At 37.0% G+C, this 18,009-nt stretch overlaps 1 protein-coding gene across 3 annotated transcripts in view; it reads right to left on the bottom strand.

The window, feature by feature from the left end:
- The window catches only part of KLHL5 (kelch like family member 5), a 79,070-nt gene that overhangs the window by 32,483 nt on the left and 28,578 nt on the right, over window positions 1-18,009 (bottom strand). For all 3 annotated transcript variants that reach the window (XM_070397872.1, XM_070397881.1, XM_070397888.1), the window contains exons 2-5: window positions 10,985-11,167; window positions 6,853-6,989; window positions 6,137-6,333; window positions 295-507 (exon numbers count right to left, since the gene is read on the bottom strand). In XM_070397872.1, coding sequence (XP_070253973.1) covers window positions 295-507; window positions 6,137-6,333; window positions 6,853-6,989; window positions 10,985-11,167 — 730 coding nt within the window. The remainder of the gene's footprint in view (window positions 1-294; window positions 508-6,136; window positions 6,334-6,852; window positions 6,990-10,984; window positions 11,168-18,009) is intronic.

The following is an 18,009-nucleotide window of genomic DNA, read 5'->3' on the forward strand; positions in this document are numbered from 1 at the left end:
CATATGCACGGGTTGCGGGCTTGATCCCCAGTGTGGGTGTGCAGGAGGCAGCCGATGGATGATTCCCTCTCATTGATGTTTCTCTCTCTCCCTCTCCCTTCCTCTCTGAAATCATTGAAAATATATTTTAAAAAAAACTCCCACTTAATAGGAATATACGTAAAATAACCCTATGGGATAGAATAGTAAGAAAAAAAAACTAGACACAAGTATATATTAATGTAATTAGCATAAAGTGAATACTCATTTTGTTGAAATTATGACATTGTTTTTAAATAATCAAAAATTGTTTACCTGTGGTGCAAGAAGAGGTAGCCTAATATAAGCCAGAAGTTTACTGAGATCTTTCCGTCTCTGTTCCAAGTCATGACGGACCCAGGTAAGTAGTGCATTCAATATCGTCTCCTCATTAGGAATGTTCATGTCATCACTGGCCAAGAGCTTTGCAATTTCATTGGCTGGTAATAATACAAATTCTTGGTTTCGAATTACTTCCATGAAATGTTCCTAGAGAAAAAGTAAGTATCATATAAACAAAACTTTTTTTTTCTTTTTCCTGTCCAATACTGGTTTTATTTGATGCCAAAATAGTTTATAAGTTAGACCTTCCTTACAATTTATTACTGCTTGCTAGGAAAGAAACACAGTAGGAAAAAAACCCCACCAATTTAAACTTCAGTCATATTGTTAAACTTTTAATTTCTATATTAAGTAGAATTAAAGTGTTGTATCATTTATAACATTTTAAAAATGGACGTGGGAGCTTCAGGTATTGCTTTGTTCAAGTTAGGGAATAATTTTGGCATGTCTTTCAAAGGAAGATAAAAGAATTTAGACATGAGATGTAAGATAGGCTAACATTAAAATTTAGTTTAGAATTGTGGTTGCCGTAAAATTTGGCCAACAGTGGAGCCAAATACTAGGTGAGCTGTGAAGCTATTTCTCTTACCCAGAAATGGTTTCCAGGCTGGCTAGATTTCCCTGGGCCGCAGAAGTCTTCTCAGACTGCCTGGGGAAGAGTATGTGTCCTTAGGACTATCCTAAAACCACACCGGCCTTTAAGAGTGTTTTAATGTTATTTATAAGACCACCCAGGACTTTAAGTCTAGTTTGAAAACTTTAATCTCCTCTAATCTGACTTACGTACAAAGTTCTATTCATTTATAAGAAAAAGCCAAAGTACAAGAATGTACTGGGACTCCAGGACCTTATACTAAAGGTGACTCAGCCCTGGCCACATACTCGAATCAGGTTCTTTTTAATTTGAAATGGGCAATAGGAATGCCCTTAGATGTGAAAGAATGACTTTTATTAGGCTATTGTACTAAGCAATCTGAAGAGAAGGGAATTGTACTCTCTGGTATACAAGGTTACAAGTCTAGTGCATGGATTGATTATATAGTTGTAATTTAAATGCAAATGCTAGACATATTGTCTCTTTATGTTTTTCTTACACTTCTTAATGTGCTATGACTGTCTCAGCACACAGAATTTCAGAAAAATAGTTAAGGCTGTTTAAATTAGAGCTACAGATAAGGACTATCAATAATTATCTCCTAAATTAAAATGAGAATTATATTTTCCATATAGCATGCAATAACCCTAGTTAGGTACTGATCTAAAATATATCTAGGGTTAACATTCTTTTCTATAAAAATTTTTCAGAGGAAAACCATACATGAATAGTTAACTAAATTCAATTGCTTCAATTCATCATGATTTGTTAAAGATGCCACAGTGAATCTATTTTAAATGACTGGTTATCATTTTCAGAAATATATTTTAATAAAACCTCAGTTCTGGAATGGCTTCAAGCAAACTGTTCTGTGCCATTGTATACTGACATTATAAAATGATTTGGTAACATACACCAAGAACTATAAAAATGTTGAAGTTCTCAACCCAATTATGTAACTAGTAGTTTAATCCTTACTAAATAATTCACGAGGGAAGGAAATTGATGCTTCTCTAATGATGCTTATCTGTATTGTCCTATACTAGAGGCCCGGTGCATGAAATTCGTGCACTGGGGGGTGGGATGGGGGTGATCCCTCAGCCTGGCCTGCACCCTCTTGCAGTCTGGGACCCTCAGGGGATGTCCCTTTCACAATCTGGGATCCCTCGCTCCTTACCACCGGCCTGCTTGCTCCTTACCACTCGGCTCACTGCTCCATAAACCATTTGTACACCATAAATGGTTAATACCTTAGGGCTGCCGCGGAGGTGGGAGAGGCTCTCGCCACCACTGCTGTGCTTGCCAGCCGTGAGCCTGGCTTCTGGCTGAGTGGCTGCTCCCCCTGTGGGAGTGCACTGACCACTGGGGGCAGCTCCTGCGTTGAGCATCTGCCCCTGGTGGTCAGTGCGCATCATAGTGACCGGTCGTTCTACCATAATGGTTGCGTAGGCTTTTTATTATTCTATATAATAAAAGGCTAACATGCAAATCGACTGAACAGCAGAATGACTGGTCGATATGATGTGCATTGACCACCAGGGGACAGACGCTCAATGCAGGAGCTGCCCCCTGGTGGTCAGTGTGCTCCCACAGGGGGAGTGCTGCTCAGTCAGAAGCCAGGCTCACGGCTGGTGAGCACAATGGCCCACCTCCACGGCAGTACTAAGGAGCAGCGAGCTAAGTGGTAAGGAGCAGTGAGCAGTAAGGAGCGAGGGGTCCCGGACTACGAGAAGGATGTACAACTACTGGCTTAGGCCCACTCCCTAAGCTGTCAGTTGGACATACCCCAAGGACTCCCAGACTGTGAGAGGGTACAAGTCAGGCTGAGGGATCCTTCCGAGTGCACGAATTTTGTGCACAGGGCCTCTAGTTATTTATAAAAGTAAAACTTAGCAAATAGTTTAGATGTCCAGCTATAGGGGTTATAACTCAATGGACTATTAAGTAGGCATTAAAAATTTCAAGGACAAAGATCATATAGATATATAAAAAGTTGTTTATTCTAAAATATTAGATGAGATTCTGAAGAAATCAAATACATTTCTAATTGCTCAAAGGTATAATGTATGGTATAGTCAACATTTATACAACACTGATGTAACTACTGCCATACTTTCACATGGTATTAACCATTTGTACACCATAAGCATCTATAGATGCAAGTGGCTTACCTTTTTTAATTAAATTCAAAATATCGTGGCAGTTAACTGGTTAATTGCATTTCATCAATGAGAAAAACCTATTATATAAGTATTCTTTTTTTAAAAAATCTTTAAATATATTTTTTATTTATTGGTTTCAAAGAGGAAGGGGGAGGGAGAGAGAGATAGAAACATCAATGATGAGAGAGAATCATTGATCGGCTGCCTCCTGGGGATAGAGCTGGGGATAGAGCTCGCAACCCAGGCATGTGCCTTGACCAGGAATAGAACCATGACCTCCTGGTTCATAAGTCGATGCTCAACCACAGAGGCACACCAGCTGGGCTAAATATTATTTTCTTTAAAAAAAAATGTTTTTATTGATTTCAGAGAGGAAGGGAGAGGGAGAGTGAGATAGAAACATCGATGAGAGAGAAACATCATTGATCGTGGCTGCCTCCTACACACCCGATACTGGGGATCGAGCCTGCAATCCAGGCATGTGCCCTTGACTGGAATCGAACCCGGGACCTTTCAGTCCACCGGCCAATGCTCTACCCACTGAGCCAAACCAGCTAGGGCTAAATATTCTTTTGATTATTTGTTGATATATTTCAGAACATGCCCATTCCATTTTAGTATAACTTGTACTTAGCAAAAATTTAATTTTTAAAAACTTATAGAAATACTACTAAACAAAGTACTTTCCAAAAGTATTTGGTTTTGAAGCAGGTATTTTAGCAGAATTCCATGGTTTTATAGGTTTTATAGATCACGAAACAAAATTTTAAGTTTTAAAATGAAATGCTTACATTTATTTTATAAATCCATAATGACATTAAAATTTTGTAATGACATAACCAGTCTTATACTTTTTTTGTAGAGGTTTAATGACTTGTTCCAGGTCAAGTGCAGTGGCAGTCAGAACAAGAACAAAAGTTTCCAGATTTTAGGGTCACAGGAAGGAACTCCTCATCCTTCCCTACTTGTATTCATTCAGGATCAGGGAACATCCAACGTACATGCACCATTTATTGACTGTGCCAACTGAATTCACAATGTGGCATTACACTTCCTTCATATTTTGAATCCATTTTATGATACAAACAGCTATCATGCTACCTAACACTTGCTAGCATTATGCTCCTTTCCCCTTTGGGATAGTTTTTAAGTAAATGAAATTACTGAGGGATTTATTTAAATTAAAGATTGAATTTTGCTATACACTTTCATTCAGTTCCCATAGCAACAATTCAAATCACACAATCTGCCTCTAAATTACTTATTGTTATTAGAATTCAATTTCATGTCCCTGTTGCAACTGAATAATGTAAAATAATGGCTTGAAAGGAAAAAAAAAAATCCCTACCCCAACTTCTTGGCTATGAGAAGAGCTTAAAGAACATTAAGCTAATTTGAATTTAATTTATCTCTAAGACTTAAAAAAGCAGCAATTGTGCCTCTACTGTAAACAATAGGAGTGACCTAAATATTTCATGTGAATAAAACTCCTTCCTAGGAAAGACATCTTACGTAAATTATGAATTGATTATAAAGGTTTAAAAATCCAGCTTTACTTTATTTATATTCATGTTATTCCAAAAAGTATTTGACCTTGAAATGAGAACTATGCAAGGTTAAATGAGAACTCCACAAGGAAGAATAAAGATGGAGGGGGGTTAAATCTTCTGAAAGGACTTATTTTAAGATGTTAACCTAACACCATGCTAGGTCTGTATAGTATTGCCCTGTTGCACGATCCCTTATTTTTTCACTTGAAGCACTTTGACCATTATAAACAAGAACATTTCTGAAAAGTAATTATACCACAGGGAGAAAAACGAATCACAAAGATTGTGCTTTTGTATGAGTGCTTTTTGTCCACTCACATAAATCCCTTCCGTGTTGAAGGGAGTAAATCTATATAATGTGGCAGCAATTATGATTATGTCATTTATTGACTGGGTATACTCTGTGTCAATCACCGTTTTAAGTGCTAAACTTCTAGTAACTCATTTAATCCTCACATTAAGCTTATGAAGTAGGTAGAATTAATCTTCCCAATAGTTGTAAATATTCGGTCTTATAATTTTTCCAGATCTCTATTTTTCTAGTGAATGATTCCTAAAGTACTTGTCAATCCCCTGACAAAACAACTCAACAGAAGGATGGGGATGGGGGACAGTGTAGAGAAAAACATTTAAAGGTTGACAAAATTAGTAATATGGATAACTGTATTTGTTATGTAAATGCGCACATTTTCTCTTCCCTTAGATGCTGTATTGCCTTAAATGAAGCATTTAAAGCCAGAGTCTTCAATCATTGCACAAGAGTAAAGACCCAAGTGTGGACAGATGGCTATTCCTTAAAAATCCACAACCCTCCCTTCCCTAAATCCCTCTATAATGAAGACCAGGGAGTTGTTGGTCCTAACAATATGCCCTCAACATGCCCTTATTTTCTTGCTGTCCTAAATCAAGCTGTACTCCTTATCCTCCAGGCTTCTGAATCAGAGCACCCTTTGTGATTTATTTTGAGCATATAATTTGATACAATTAATAACAACATATTTCTATATAACTAAGAACACTTCTTACTTATAATGAGGTTTATCCATGATAAAAAACCTCCCCTTCAGTCTTATATATTCTGTACTAGGACTGCACCAATGCACTATCATCACTATCACCAACTTCCATCAGTGAATATGTAGACAATTGTGAAATTCATGCAAGTAAAATGTTTGCTGGAAATCTTGCTTTAAAAACAACAGATGTGAAAATCTTGATTGGAACAGTCCGAGGCCACTGTTCTGCTTTTTAGTGACTGTGAAAACTTAAGGCTTGACTCATGTATCCAGGAGAAATATTCCTTGGTGTTTTTCCTTATAACCCAATGAAAATATAACAGATTAGACAGTGAACCTGAGCCTGAAAACATGTGGCAGAGCCACGGGAAAACAGCAACATGTAGCTAAGCCTGCAACAATAAAGAATAAACAAAGAGCATATGCTTTCCTGCTTTTCAAAAAAACACATACCATAGTATAATTGTGAGCCACTTTATGCAAATCTGTACAACCTTGGGCATCAGCAAAAGAACGGATTCCAAGACAGTTGGATGGGTGAAGCTGTTTCATTAAAAACTTACAGCATGCTTCCACAACCTGTGAAAGCTGAAGAAGGCAAGCTGTAGATAACAGGCACTCAATATTATCTTCTTTTAATTCAAGGCGACCTTAATGATAAAGAGAAATTCCATTAACTACGGAATTATACTAACTTCAGTTTATAAAACTAATTGGTGTTAAGAATAATAATTCTAAATAAGAACTCATTACATGCATTTCAGACCTAGATGGTTTAAGACATTCAGAAAGAAAAAAAGAGTGCTAACTGTAAAATAATTTTTGCTCTTTGTGACTTCTGCTAAAATAAACAAATAGTAACTCATTTCTAAGACTTTTAAAAGGATGATTTAATTAGTAACATATCTATTATACATAACTCAAATTTTAAATGCAATATTCTAAACACACGGAATTGATCTAATTATTATATTAACACCTAAAAATATCATTCAAAAGCTTAATTATGATAACCGCTTTAAAGGTTCTAATATACAGGTTTTAACTTAAACAGGTATCACCAAGGGTGGTGATTATAATAGAAGAATTAACTGTTAGCTGTGGCTAAAAGCAGAAATCTGAAGTCTAATAAGATAACATAAATCTAAGAGGTTTTAAATTTATATTACCTGTATATGCATACTGAATCAGGGACCATAGTGAATTCGGTTCTACACCTTCCATTTTTATTTCTTCTTGTCTTGCTTCCCTGACATCATTAGTAAACATGGCAGCAAAATAATCTGAGACAGAGGAGAGCACCAATCTGAGGACATATTAGAAGAAAAAAATCAATGACCATATTAAAGTTGATGCTCATTAATAAGTGCTACTTCTACACAGTTCTATATTTGTAAAATAATTTATGTTGTGAACTGAGACAAAAATTTTTTCCCCAAGAAAGTACACTGCATGCTGAGAATCACATGAAATAAACTCTAAGTGGGATGAAAATAAATAAATAAATAAATAAATAAATACTACTTCTCTCTCTCTCTCTCTCTCTCTCTCTCTCTCTCTCACTTTGTTACCCATAGAAATTGCATGGTACTGGGAAATGCATTTTATTTGCTTTATGCTCTAGTTCCCTAGTTCCTTCCTTTGAATAATAAATTATCATTACTGAAAATTTTCTGCTGAGGTAATGATTTATTCTTTCACTCCTTAAATATTGATTTATAACATCTAGAAAAAAAAAGCTACAAGGCCACAGCATTATATTGACTATATATAAAAAAGGGGACGGAATATAAAGGTTGATTTCTGTTTATCACCTGTTTTTTTATTTAATCATACAAGTAGTGAATATATGGAAGACATTTGAGAATGGTTTTAGCAAGTTATTTTTAACTTTCATGATATTTTAAATTATTATATTGTTATAAAGTTATAATATTTTTGTTTCAACACTACGAACTATAATATTTTGTCATAATAATAATTATTCTACATTAGCTATGCCTCTGTCCAGACTTTTCGATAGTCACATATAAGCAAAATAGGATATATATATATATATATATATATATATATAGACACACACACACACATACACACACACTAGAGGCCCGGAGCAGGAATTTGTGCACAGGTGGGGTCCCTCAGCCTGGCTGGTGATGGGGGCCGTCTTGCCCAATCCCGATCGGGGCCGATGGGGACTGGCCGGGGAGGGGCTGCGGGAGGGCTCCAGGGCGTCCGGCCCTCTTGCCCTGTCCTGACCGGCCGGATCCCAGCAGCAATCTAACCCACTGGTTGGAGCGTCTGCCCCCTGGTGGTCAGTGCGCATAATATCTGACAGTATTCTTGGACCTTATTAAATTATTATACAATTCTGGTCAAGCGATCAGACACTTAGCATATTATGCTTTTACTAGAGGCCTGGTGCATGAATTCGTGCACAGAAGGGTCCCTAGGCCTGGCCAGCTGGGGGCCTTCCTTTGTTCTGTGCCACCCCCTGGTGGTCAGCGTACGTCATAGCGAGTGATCAAATTCCCGGTCTCCTGGTCAAACTCCCGAGGGACACTTTTCATATTAGCTATATATATATATATATATAGATAGATAGATAGATAGATAGATTATATAGGACTTTAAACATGCATTTTCATTTGATAATATGTTTTGAAGATATTTCCATATCAATATGTTTATATAGATTTACTTTATTCATTTTTTTTTAAAAACACAGAGATTATGATACAATAATAGTTGAAACTGCCTTGGTGTTTCTAATTCCATTCTCCTCCCTCCCCAAGAGAGGGTTGCTGAGTCTTAATGTTTGCCAAATTGCTCTAGAAAGTGCTGTGCCAATGTAGACCCTTACCAGAATTGTATAATAATTTAATAAGGTCCAAGAATACTGTCAGATATTTAAAAATTTTGGCTTTCTGAAAGGTATTAAATGGTATCTCATTGTTGTTTAATTCACCTGATTGCTAGTGAGGTTGAAGATCTTTTCAACTGTTTATTGGCCATTTGGTTTTCTTCTTTTGAGAACTGCCTATTCATTCATTTATCCCCCAAACAAATGCTTATGCCTAGTAAGTAATGGGCACTATCTAGATATTTGAAATATTACCAGTGCAAAAAATAGATAAGAGATGCCTTCTCCCACCGAGTCTTACATTCTAGAGAGAAGGGAGACAAACTGATAAACAGCAGAAATAAACTCTATAGTACATTTAAAAGTGCTAAGTGCCCTGGGGGAAAAAGTCAGGTAAAGGAATATGGGGAGTGGGAGGTGGGCTAAAATAGATGGTCTCATTGGAAAGAGACAATTGGGCAAATAATTGAAGGAGATGCAGGAATTAGTCATTCAGGGATCTGGGAATAGCATTCGGGCAGAAGAGCAGCCAATGCAAAAATCCAAAAGCCAGAGCAGCATGCATGGCACATACAAGGAACAATAAGGGGGTCTGTGTGGCTCTGAGTGAGCAAAGAGAGCACTAGGACAGAACATCACAGAGGTAATGCCAGGCTGGATCACACAGCCACTGTGAGCACACTCTGACATGAGGAGCCACTGAAAAGTTTGATCAGAGGAATGATGGAATCTGAGTTCTATTTTTAAAGGATCACTCGAGTAGCTGTGTAGAAAACAGAATGTAGGGGAAAGGAATCAAAGGAAGGAGACTGGTTAGGAGTTTCCTGCCTTGGTAACCTAGTGACATGGTGATGGCTTACATAATATGCATGACAGGTAAGGTAATGAGTTCTGCTTTGGAAATATAGAATTTTAGATGCTTTTATAAAATTCAAGTTAAAATATGCTAATAAACTGATGCCTATAATGTGGACTTTTTGTCACCATATGTAGTAGCATCTCATGCTAATTAAGTCACTGAAAATTATAAAACCAAGGCCATTCTTCCTGATTTTACTTCCACTTTGAAGAGTTTAACAAAACTTTTGGGACAAAGTGTTAATTAATTTTGAAAGGCATAAAAAAGCCTTTGGGATCATAACAGTGATTAACACTGAATAATGAGATATGGAATTATCAGAAGAAAAATGACTTGTTTTTTTATTAAATAGCTCTTTTTTCTTTTTCTTATGTCAAGAAATAATACTTCATTTCTGTTAAAACCTTTTGTTCCCTAGCACCAATGATTTTCATATTTCTTGGCGATCAGCAAACAAAAGTTGGGATAACTGCAGTTATTTAAAAATTCTTAATAGTTTTTGCCATTCTATTTGATCAGCTTTTTTGCTTCTGAATACCCACAGCTCTAATTCCCATTGAATTTACTTAAAGTTATTTAATTCACAGAATTAGGTATGGTGAAAGCTGCTTATAATAACTGAAATCTATGCCAAACAATACTGACTGATCTGAGGCTACTGTGTTTTGTTTTTGTGCTTCTACGGAGGGAAAGTGACCCTTTGGGGTCATTTGATGTATAATAATTTCATATGCACTGTTTTCTTTGCAGAAATTCCATGAAATATACCTCTTCCCCAAAACATTCTATCCTAACAGTCAATTGGGATTAGTTACCACAACATGATACTGTTATAATAACTTGGTTATTAAATAACAGGAAAGGAATTAAGGAAAGACTAAGTAATATAGGCATGCCATTTATACAACCTTGCTAGGAAGCTGCAATTAACATTCTCCAAGTCTGTTCCCCACAGATCGCTGGGGGAAGGGACTGGACAGTAGATGCTTGCCCAGTAAGGTCTGGGTGCTGTGGGAGATGTTTACCTGTCAGTCACACCTGGGAACAAGTCAGTGGCCAGAATAGGTGTGGCCACTGCAAGGGTGTGAAACCTGAATATTTAAACTCCGGGACAAAGGAACCTCCCTCTTGCCTCTCTCTCTTGCTGCTCTGGGCTGATTCCTGTTGCAGGGCGCCCAGGTCCTCTGCATTCGACAACATGGCCCACAGCCACATGGGCTCCGTAAATCTATAATGGATTAATAGACTTTAACTTGCCTGATGTTACCTGACCCAACTCCACCATGGAATGGACACTCTGGACACTGGCCCTGCTTTTGGCTCTGCTGGAGCCCCAGCTGCACCTTTTTCAGGACAGGGTTAAGGGGCAGGGGACTTTGTAACCCAAGAAATATAATTCCATGCCAGTAAAAACCATTCATTCTCCTGTGGGGGCCTCTGGAAATGCTTGTTCCAGTGGTACCCCAAGAACCCCACTAGTGTCAGGGAAACTGAACCCACTGATTTCTCCTGCAACAAACATACATAACTAAATCATCAAGAAAATTTTCACACACACAGAAATTTAAAAAACAATTACCTATGAGCTGGAATTCTGCGATCACCAGCAACTAGAATTACATCACATAACTGTTTATGTCTCAAATAGTTTTCCATCTTTTTAAATGTTTGCTCAGCATGATTAAGGGCTTGGAAAAATTCATCTGATGAACATGGCTCCATAGTATGGCAGGATGATACTGTCTGACTACTATTGGAAGTCCTGAAAAGAAAGACAACACACATTTTGAAATATCACTATTACATTAAAAGATGTTTTCTAGCGAGTCCCTTTAAAACCTTCAAATGTGATAGAAGTAATTGATGCTACCAGTCAATATTAATGTATAATCATTCATTTTTGTCTTTTAAAATTATATGTGTGTCTTGTAAGCATTGTGAGTGAATGTGACATCTGTTAGTTAACAGCTACACATATTCTTTGTAGTGTCTGTTTCTGAGGTCTCTTCTCTGGTCAACACAACATCTCTGTTGAAAAAAAACGCAAGTGTTTTCATATTAATAGACATTCCTTCTAACATTATATGTAGGTGTAAGAGATCATTTTTTGAAGTAAGGAAGGCAAATATAAATTCAAGTCATCCTTTACTTAAAAAATGGGTTATGTTCAATAGCTCACTTATAAGATGTTTAAAATATGAAATTATCATAAAAAACCATGCTATAAATAATTTATTTGATTCTCTGCTCAGTCTTCAAAAGTTCAGATAAATTATAACTTATATTGAAGGTTAAAGGACTTTGATGGCCTAACTAAAAAATTATTTGAAATTTCCAAATTATAATTTGAAGAGTATGAGTTCTGTTTTCATATAATTTCTTGATGGCAAAAATAAAAATGATTAGGATTAAGAATATATATATATATATATGTATATACATATATATATATGGCTAAGTGATCGACCGTCCATCCATCCAACTGACCGACCGGCGAGTACATATGACGCACACTGGCAATTTAAAAATAAATGTTGACTCGCGCATGGGTGATGCATATAAAGCTCTTGCTGGTGCCAATCGTACATGTGTGTTTCGATCTGTCATTACCGGTCATGAATTTGGTTGACACTGCTATTATAGAGAAAGGGTGAATTGCGATATTAAAGTATTTCTTCTAATTAATTTCCTTTCAATGTACACCAATCTGTGCACTGGGCCACTAGTGAAATAATAAATTCACTACCTTCCCCCTGTCCTCCAATATCTCTTTTCTACAATCACTTGAATTAAGCAATTAACATCTGTTGGCTATGCTCTTAACTATAAAACTATCAACTGTGCCATAACTAAGTTCTCATTTCTCATCAGGTTCATTTTTAAGGATTCTATGATTCTGACAAATGCTTTGTTGAATCAAGTCTCACTATATCTTAAGAGAATTTCTTAATATAAATATCTAATAGTCTTATTTAAAAAATCACTGGATGTTTTAAAGTAAAGGGAACTGAAGCCAAGGAGATTAAGTACCTTGCCAGAAGTCATAGAATTTGTTGATGGCAGAAACAGGGCTGTCATACAGATTGCTATGTGTTCAACAAAACAGCTTTTTCTTTTCCTCCTAGTAATACTACAGCTAGACTACATTTCCCAGCCTTTCTTGCAGATAGGTATGGACTTATGATGGAATGAACTGTGTCAACTCCAGGCTAACCTGGCTAAGAGCAGGTATTACTTTTCCTTCCTTCCTTCCTTCCTTCCTTCCTTCCTTCCTTCCTTCCTTCCTTCCTTCCTTCCTTCCTTCCTTCCTTCCTTCCTTTCTCTCTCTCTCTCTTTCTCTCTCTCTCTCTCTCTCTCTTCCTGAGTTGAATGGACAGGACTAAGAACTCAGATGAAGGAAGAGGTAAAATGCACTCAAATAAGAACACTCCCATAGACTGTACTCATGGAACTCTGACATTGGATTGAGATATAAGCTAGCAGTGCCTGACTAATACATATTTCTACTAAATCCTCCCAGCCCAGTGCATTTTCAGTGCCAAAGAATTATGGGCCCTAAAAAAATGTTCTTGGAGATAACTGTGAATAATAATAATGAAGGCAAAATATATATTTTCTAGAAAGGATGTACTGTATACTATGAATATTATTGGTGTGATGACCTGGAAAATCCAGTATTATATACTCAACTTTACATTTAAGATCATTAACATAAAAATGTATTGAGGATTGTATATCTATATATTGCTTACACAACTAAGTGAGAATTAGAATCTAACAGAAAACATAAGCAAAAACAAATAATGGTGGCTTTGATGAATAATAATTTGAAGATTTAAAACATTTTTAATAGCACAAAATTTATTTTATTCTGCCAATATACTGACAAATGATTATGAATATTAATAATCTAAGGATGAGAGAAAATTAGAAAAACTAATTTTAATAAGCTACAATTCCTTTCTAGGACAAGATAAAGTGAAGTAAATAAATCAAGTTCTTCTTTCCTAGGGTTTCTATATTTTGTATTACATTTCTTATACTTTATATTACATTCTCAGAAATGACTAGAAAATGAATTTGTTGATGTTGGTTTGGGTGGACACATGATCCAAACAAGGCCAATCAGAATTAATCTCAAGATGTTTGTTGATGTTCTTTAAAAAGTCATTCTCTTCCCATTGAGTTTGCTAAGCTGATAAAAAGAAAACTTGAAGCCGCTAGTGGCTTTTTTGCTGCCACATGAGAAAATGCCATCACAAAGGAAAACAGGATCTAGAGAGGGAGAAAAATAGATTTCTGGACTTATTTGAGTATCTGGTTCCAGCCAGATGTCTAAAGCTAGGCTCTGTTCATGGACTTTCAATATACTTATATGAAGCAAAAGTTTCTAGCTTTTGCTTAAGTTAGTTGAATTGGACTTCGATCTTTTTCAAACAGAGTCCTAATTAATATTTATATTAGGGCAAAAAAAGCAGGTTGCAAAAAAAGTATGTAACAATAAGATTCAGATTTTTATTCTAAAAACACACTTGTTATTGCGTATGTTTAGAAAATATACTGGAAGTACACTTCCCCAAATTGTTAATGATTATTTTGGGGTAGCAGGGAAATTAGTTGTTTGCATTTTTTCATTTTTGCCTACTCTATTATCCAATGTCTCTATTTTAAAAATATGATGCAATATGGTAAAAAAAAAAAAAACTGATTGAAAAATTAAATCCAAAGAACTTGGAAGAGCTCTTTTCAGCTGTCTTCACCTCTTGCACTCTGCTGATTTTAACCGCCAAACAATTCTTCACTTGTGCAACATTAGTGAGTTTTAGCTGGACACAGCTACACACTCAGGTAGAGAATACATTTCTGAGCTTCTTACAACTAGCTGTGGTCATGGGACTGGGTTTTCAACAATGAAATGTGAGCAGAACTGATATATCTAACTTGTGTTATTTGATTAATGTTCTCCTTTTCGGTCTTTGGCCTTTCCCACAGGCTAGAATGCAGAGGACTGAATAAGCTTTGACCATAAAGAAAGGGAGACACCTACAGGATGAAGACACAATATGGAAGGAATCGGAGGCTCTGAGTGAACCTGTGAAGCAGAGCTACCTAGCTGCCCTGGGCCACTTGCCATCTGTTAGGTGGCAGAGAAATAAACTTCTATCTCGTTTGAGCTGCCGTATTTCTGAAACTTTTTTGTTATAGCATTTTAACCTAATCTCTAATAATATACTCCCTAAAGTTAAATGACCAAATTATAGGGCAATGTGCATACAAGTGTATATGTCATGTGTGATTGCTTTCATGCCTAATACATATAATTCTAAAAATGTATAAAAGTAAAATATAATAAGTGACATAAAGATAGGTTCTTCTGCCTTAACATTTTAGAATTACAAAGGCCAGCTGTGCAACTGTGGTGCCAAACCTTTTCTCTAAGCTGTTGCTTCAGCTTTCCCAGCAGTTCTAGGAAGAATATGATTCCAATAAATTCTTATTCTATTTAAGTCAGTCAGTCAATGTCAGTTGCTTAAAACTAAGAATGGTGATTGATATAGCATACAGATAGGTATTAGGGGGTTCATGAACTCCTGGAACTATATACAAAATACTACACACACACACACACACACACACACACACACACACACACAGTGTTTTCTGGGACGAGGTTCCATAGCTTATGTCAAGGGAATCTCTATTATGACTTGGGTATATATGTATGAGGGAAGACCATGCCATATATCTGTCCTAGATACAAGTACATTATAGTTCAATTTCTTTGCCATCTCTGGAAATAAAATTCTTTACATGTGGAAGTGTAGACATTTTTTAATTTCAAACTGAACCAGAATTAATAGACTCGTTTAAACAAAGAGATGTAGAGACAACAAGAGGGTCAAGACAATGGAGATAGCTCTGGAGAAAAGCTGATTATTATGAAGATAACCCCTTGCTGGGAGAGAAGGAGGACTTAAATGCCTTCAGCCTGAGTCAAAGAATAGCAAATCATCTTATCAAGAAATAGACTTCAAGGATATCTGTAGTTGAAACACAGAGTAGCAAGAAACCAAAAAGACAGGTCTGCTGACTGGATAAAGAGTTGTGGCCGTGTCAAGAGAATATACCTATAAGCTAGCCAGGCCTGCCATTTTCAAGAACCAGGCTAAGAAAATTAACCGGGGAGAGAAGGTGACACTGGTTAGAATAAATCATTAACTATTATGTTAATGCAAGTTGAAAAGGTGATTAAATAAATAGTCACAGAGAACTGCCTACTGGTATGGAAGCATGAAATCTACATATTAATTGTTTGGGCTTCAAAAATGCAGCTATTTCCAAGTGATCAAGGTCAACACCAGTGGTAAGTCAAGTTGGTAGTGTGGACTAAAAGGGGCCACATGCTATCCTGACTAGTTCAGGGACGGCCTGTGTGGCGACCTTATAAACCCAGAGACCTAAACTAACCACATAGGATGGTCTGAAATGAAAACTTTTTAAATTAAAATTAATTTATGGTGGGTAGTTATGTCCTAGGCTGGTATCTTTCCTGACAAAGGTCAATCTTTACCTTAACTGAGCCTGTTGTCTTTTTGCACTACTATAACGTATTGTTGGAATGTCAAAGTAATTTTCCTTTTACTGGATCCCTCAAAGCACAGGTACTATTTTGTGGAGTCCACAAATCCCCTCACTGTTATTGAGTTAATCGTTGACTGTTAACTATCCTCCACCCACCTAAGAATAAAGATGTGTCTACCATTTTACTTTTTATCCAATCCCAGAATTTTTCCTCCTCTTCCGCTTTGCTTTCTCCTGCCTCTCTAATCCATCACCAGTGGATTTCATGGAATCCACTTACATCTTCTCTTTTGATTGTAATGTATAAAATAAGGTGTAAAGCTGCCGTTCTCCAGAGCATTATCTCAATCCATTGTGATTTTGCTTCCCAGCATTTGTCAACATTTTGGCTCAAATAAACTCAGAAAAATTCTTCACAGGCTTGTTTCTTACATTGACAGTAGTATGCATCTTTGATATGATGTGAAAATGGTACTTTGTCCCTGGGGTCTTCCTCCCCCAAACTCATAACCCCGGTCTAATTATGAGAAAAACATCAGACACATCCCAATTGAGTAAGACATTCTACAAAACATCTGACCAGTACTAAAACTGCCGAAATAATAAAAAACCAGGAAAGTTATTGGGTTGGTGTGATTCAGTGGTTGAGCGTTGACCCACGAACCAGGAAGTCACAGTTCAATTCAGGATACATGCCAGGGTTACTGGTTCAATCCCCAGTAGGGGGCATGCAGGAGGCAGCAGACGATTATTCTCTCTCATCATTGATGTTTCTACCTCTCTCTCTCTCTCTTCCTTCCTCTCTCGGAAATCAATAAAAAACAAAACAAAAACACACAACAATAACGAAAGTCTGAGAAACTGTCACAGCCCAGAAGAGACTAAGGGAACATGATGGACTAAATGTAACAATGTTGCCTGGCCGCCCGGCCTGGCCCAATGGTTGAGCATTGACCTATGAACCAGGAGGTCACGGTTTGATTCCTGGTCAGGGCACATGCCAGGGTTGCAGGCTCAATCCTCAGTAAGGGGCATGTAGGAGGCAGTCGATTAATGATATTCTCTCATCATTGATGTTTCTATCTCTCCCTCTCCCTTCTTTTGAAATCAATTAAAAAAAAAGTAACATGTTATTCTGGATAGAATCCTATAACAGAGAAAGGATATTAGGTAGAAATTAAGGAAATCTGAATAAAGTATAGACTTCAGTTAGCAATAAAATATCAATATTAATTCATTAATAATAACAGATGCACCATACTAATAAGGTAATAATAGCAGGGGAAATTGGGTGTGGGGTATATATGAACTCACCATATACTATCTTAACAATTTTTCTATACACCTAAAACTGTAATATAAATATAAAATTTGTTTTTCTTTAGAGTAGTTTTATTTTACTTATGACCTTGATCAAGTTACTTAGCCTTTCTGTGCCTCATTGGCCTCATCTGTAAAGTTAGAATACAGGATGGGGAAAAGGAGGTTTACAGTTGTGGGTATGGAAAACTGTTTATTCTTGTACTATTATTTATTAGTTATTGTATTATTTTCTATATGAAAAACTGTAAACCTACTTTTGCTCCTTCCTGTATAACACGAACAGTCTAACTCAGAAATCTGCTGTGAAGACTAAATGAGTTAATATACTAAAATGCTTAGAACAGTGATTCACGGATAGTAAGCACCAGTCAGTATTAACTGTATTACTTTATTATTAGAGGCCTGGTGCATGAAATTCGTGCACTGGGGGCGGGGGGGGGGGGGTAATTCCTCAGCCTGGCCTGCGCCCTCTTGCAGTCCAGGAGTCCTCGGGGGATGTTCAACTGACGGCTTAGTCCTGCTGGGGAGCGGGCCTAAGCCAGCAGTCAGACATCCTTAGCGCTGCTGCAGAGGCAGGAGAGACTCCCACCACCGCCGCTGTGCTCACCAGCTGTGAGCCTGGCCCAGGGCTTCTGGCTGAGGGGCACTCCCCCTGTGGGAGCGCACTGACCACCAGGGGGCAGTTCCTGCATTGAGCGT

The sequence above is a fragment of the Myotis yumanensis genome, unplaced genomic scaffold (genome assembly GCF_028538775.1).
Source record: "Myotis yumanensis isolate MYYU_CA2020_CCGP unplaced genomic scaffold, mMyoYum1.0.hap1 SCAF_1, whole genome shotgun sequence".
NCBI classification, from domain to species: Eukaryota; Metazoa; Chordata; class Mammalia; order Chiroptera; family Vespertilionidae; genus Myotis; species Myotis yumanensis.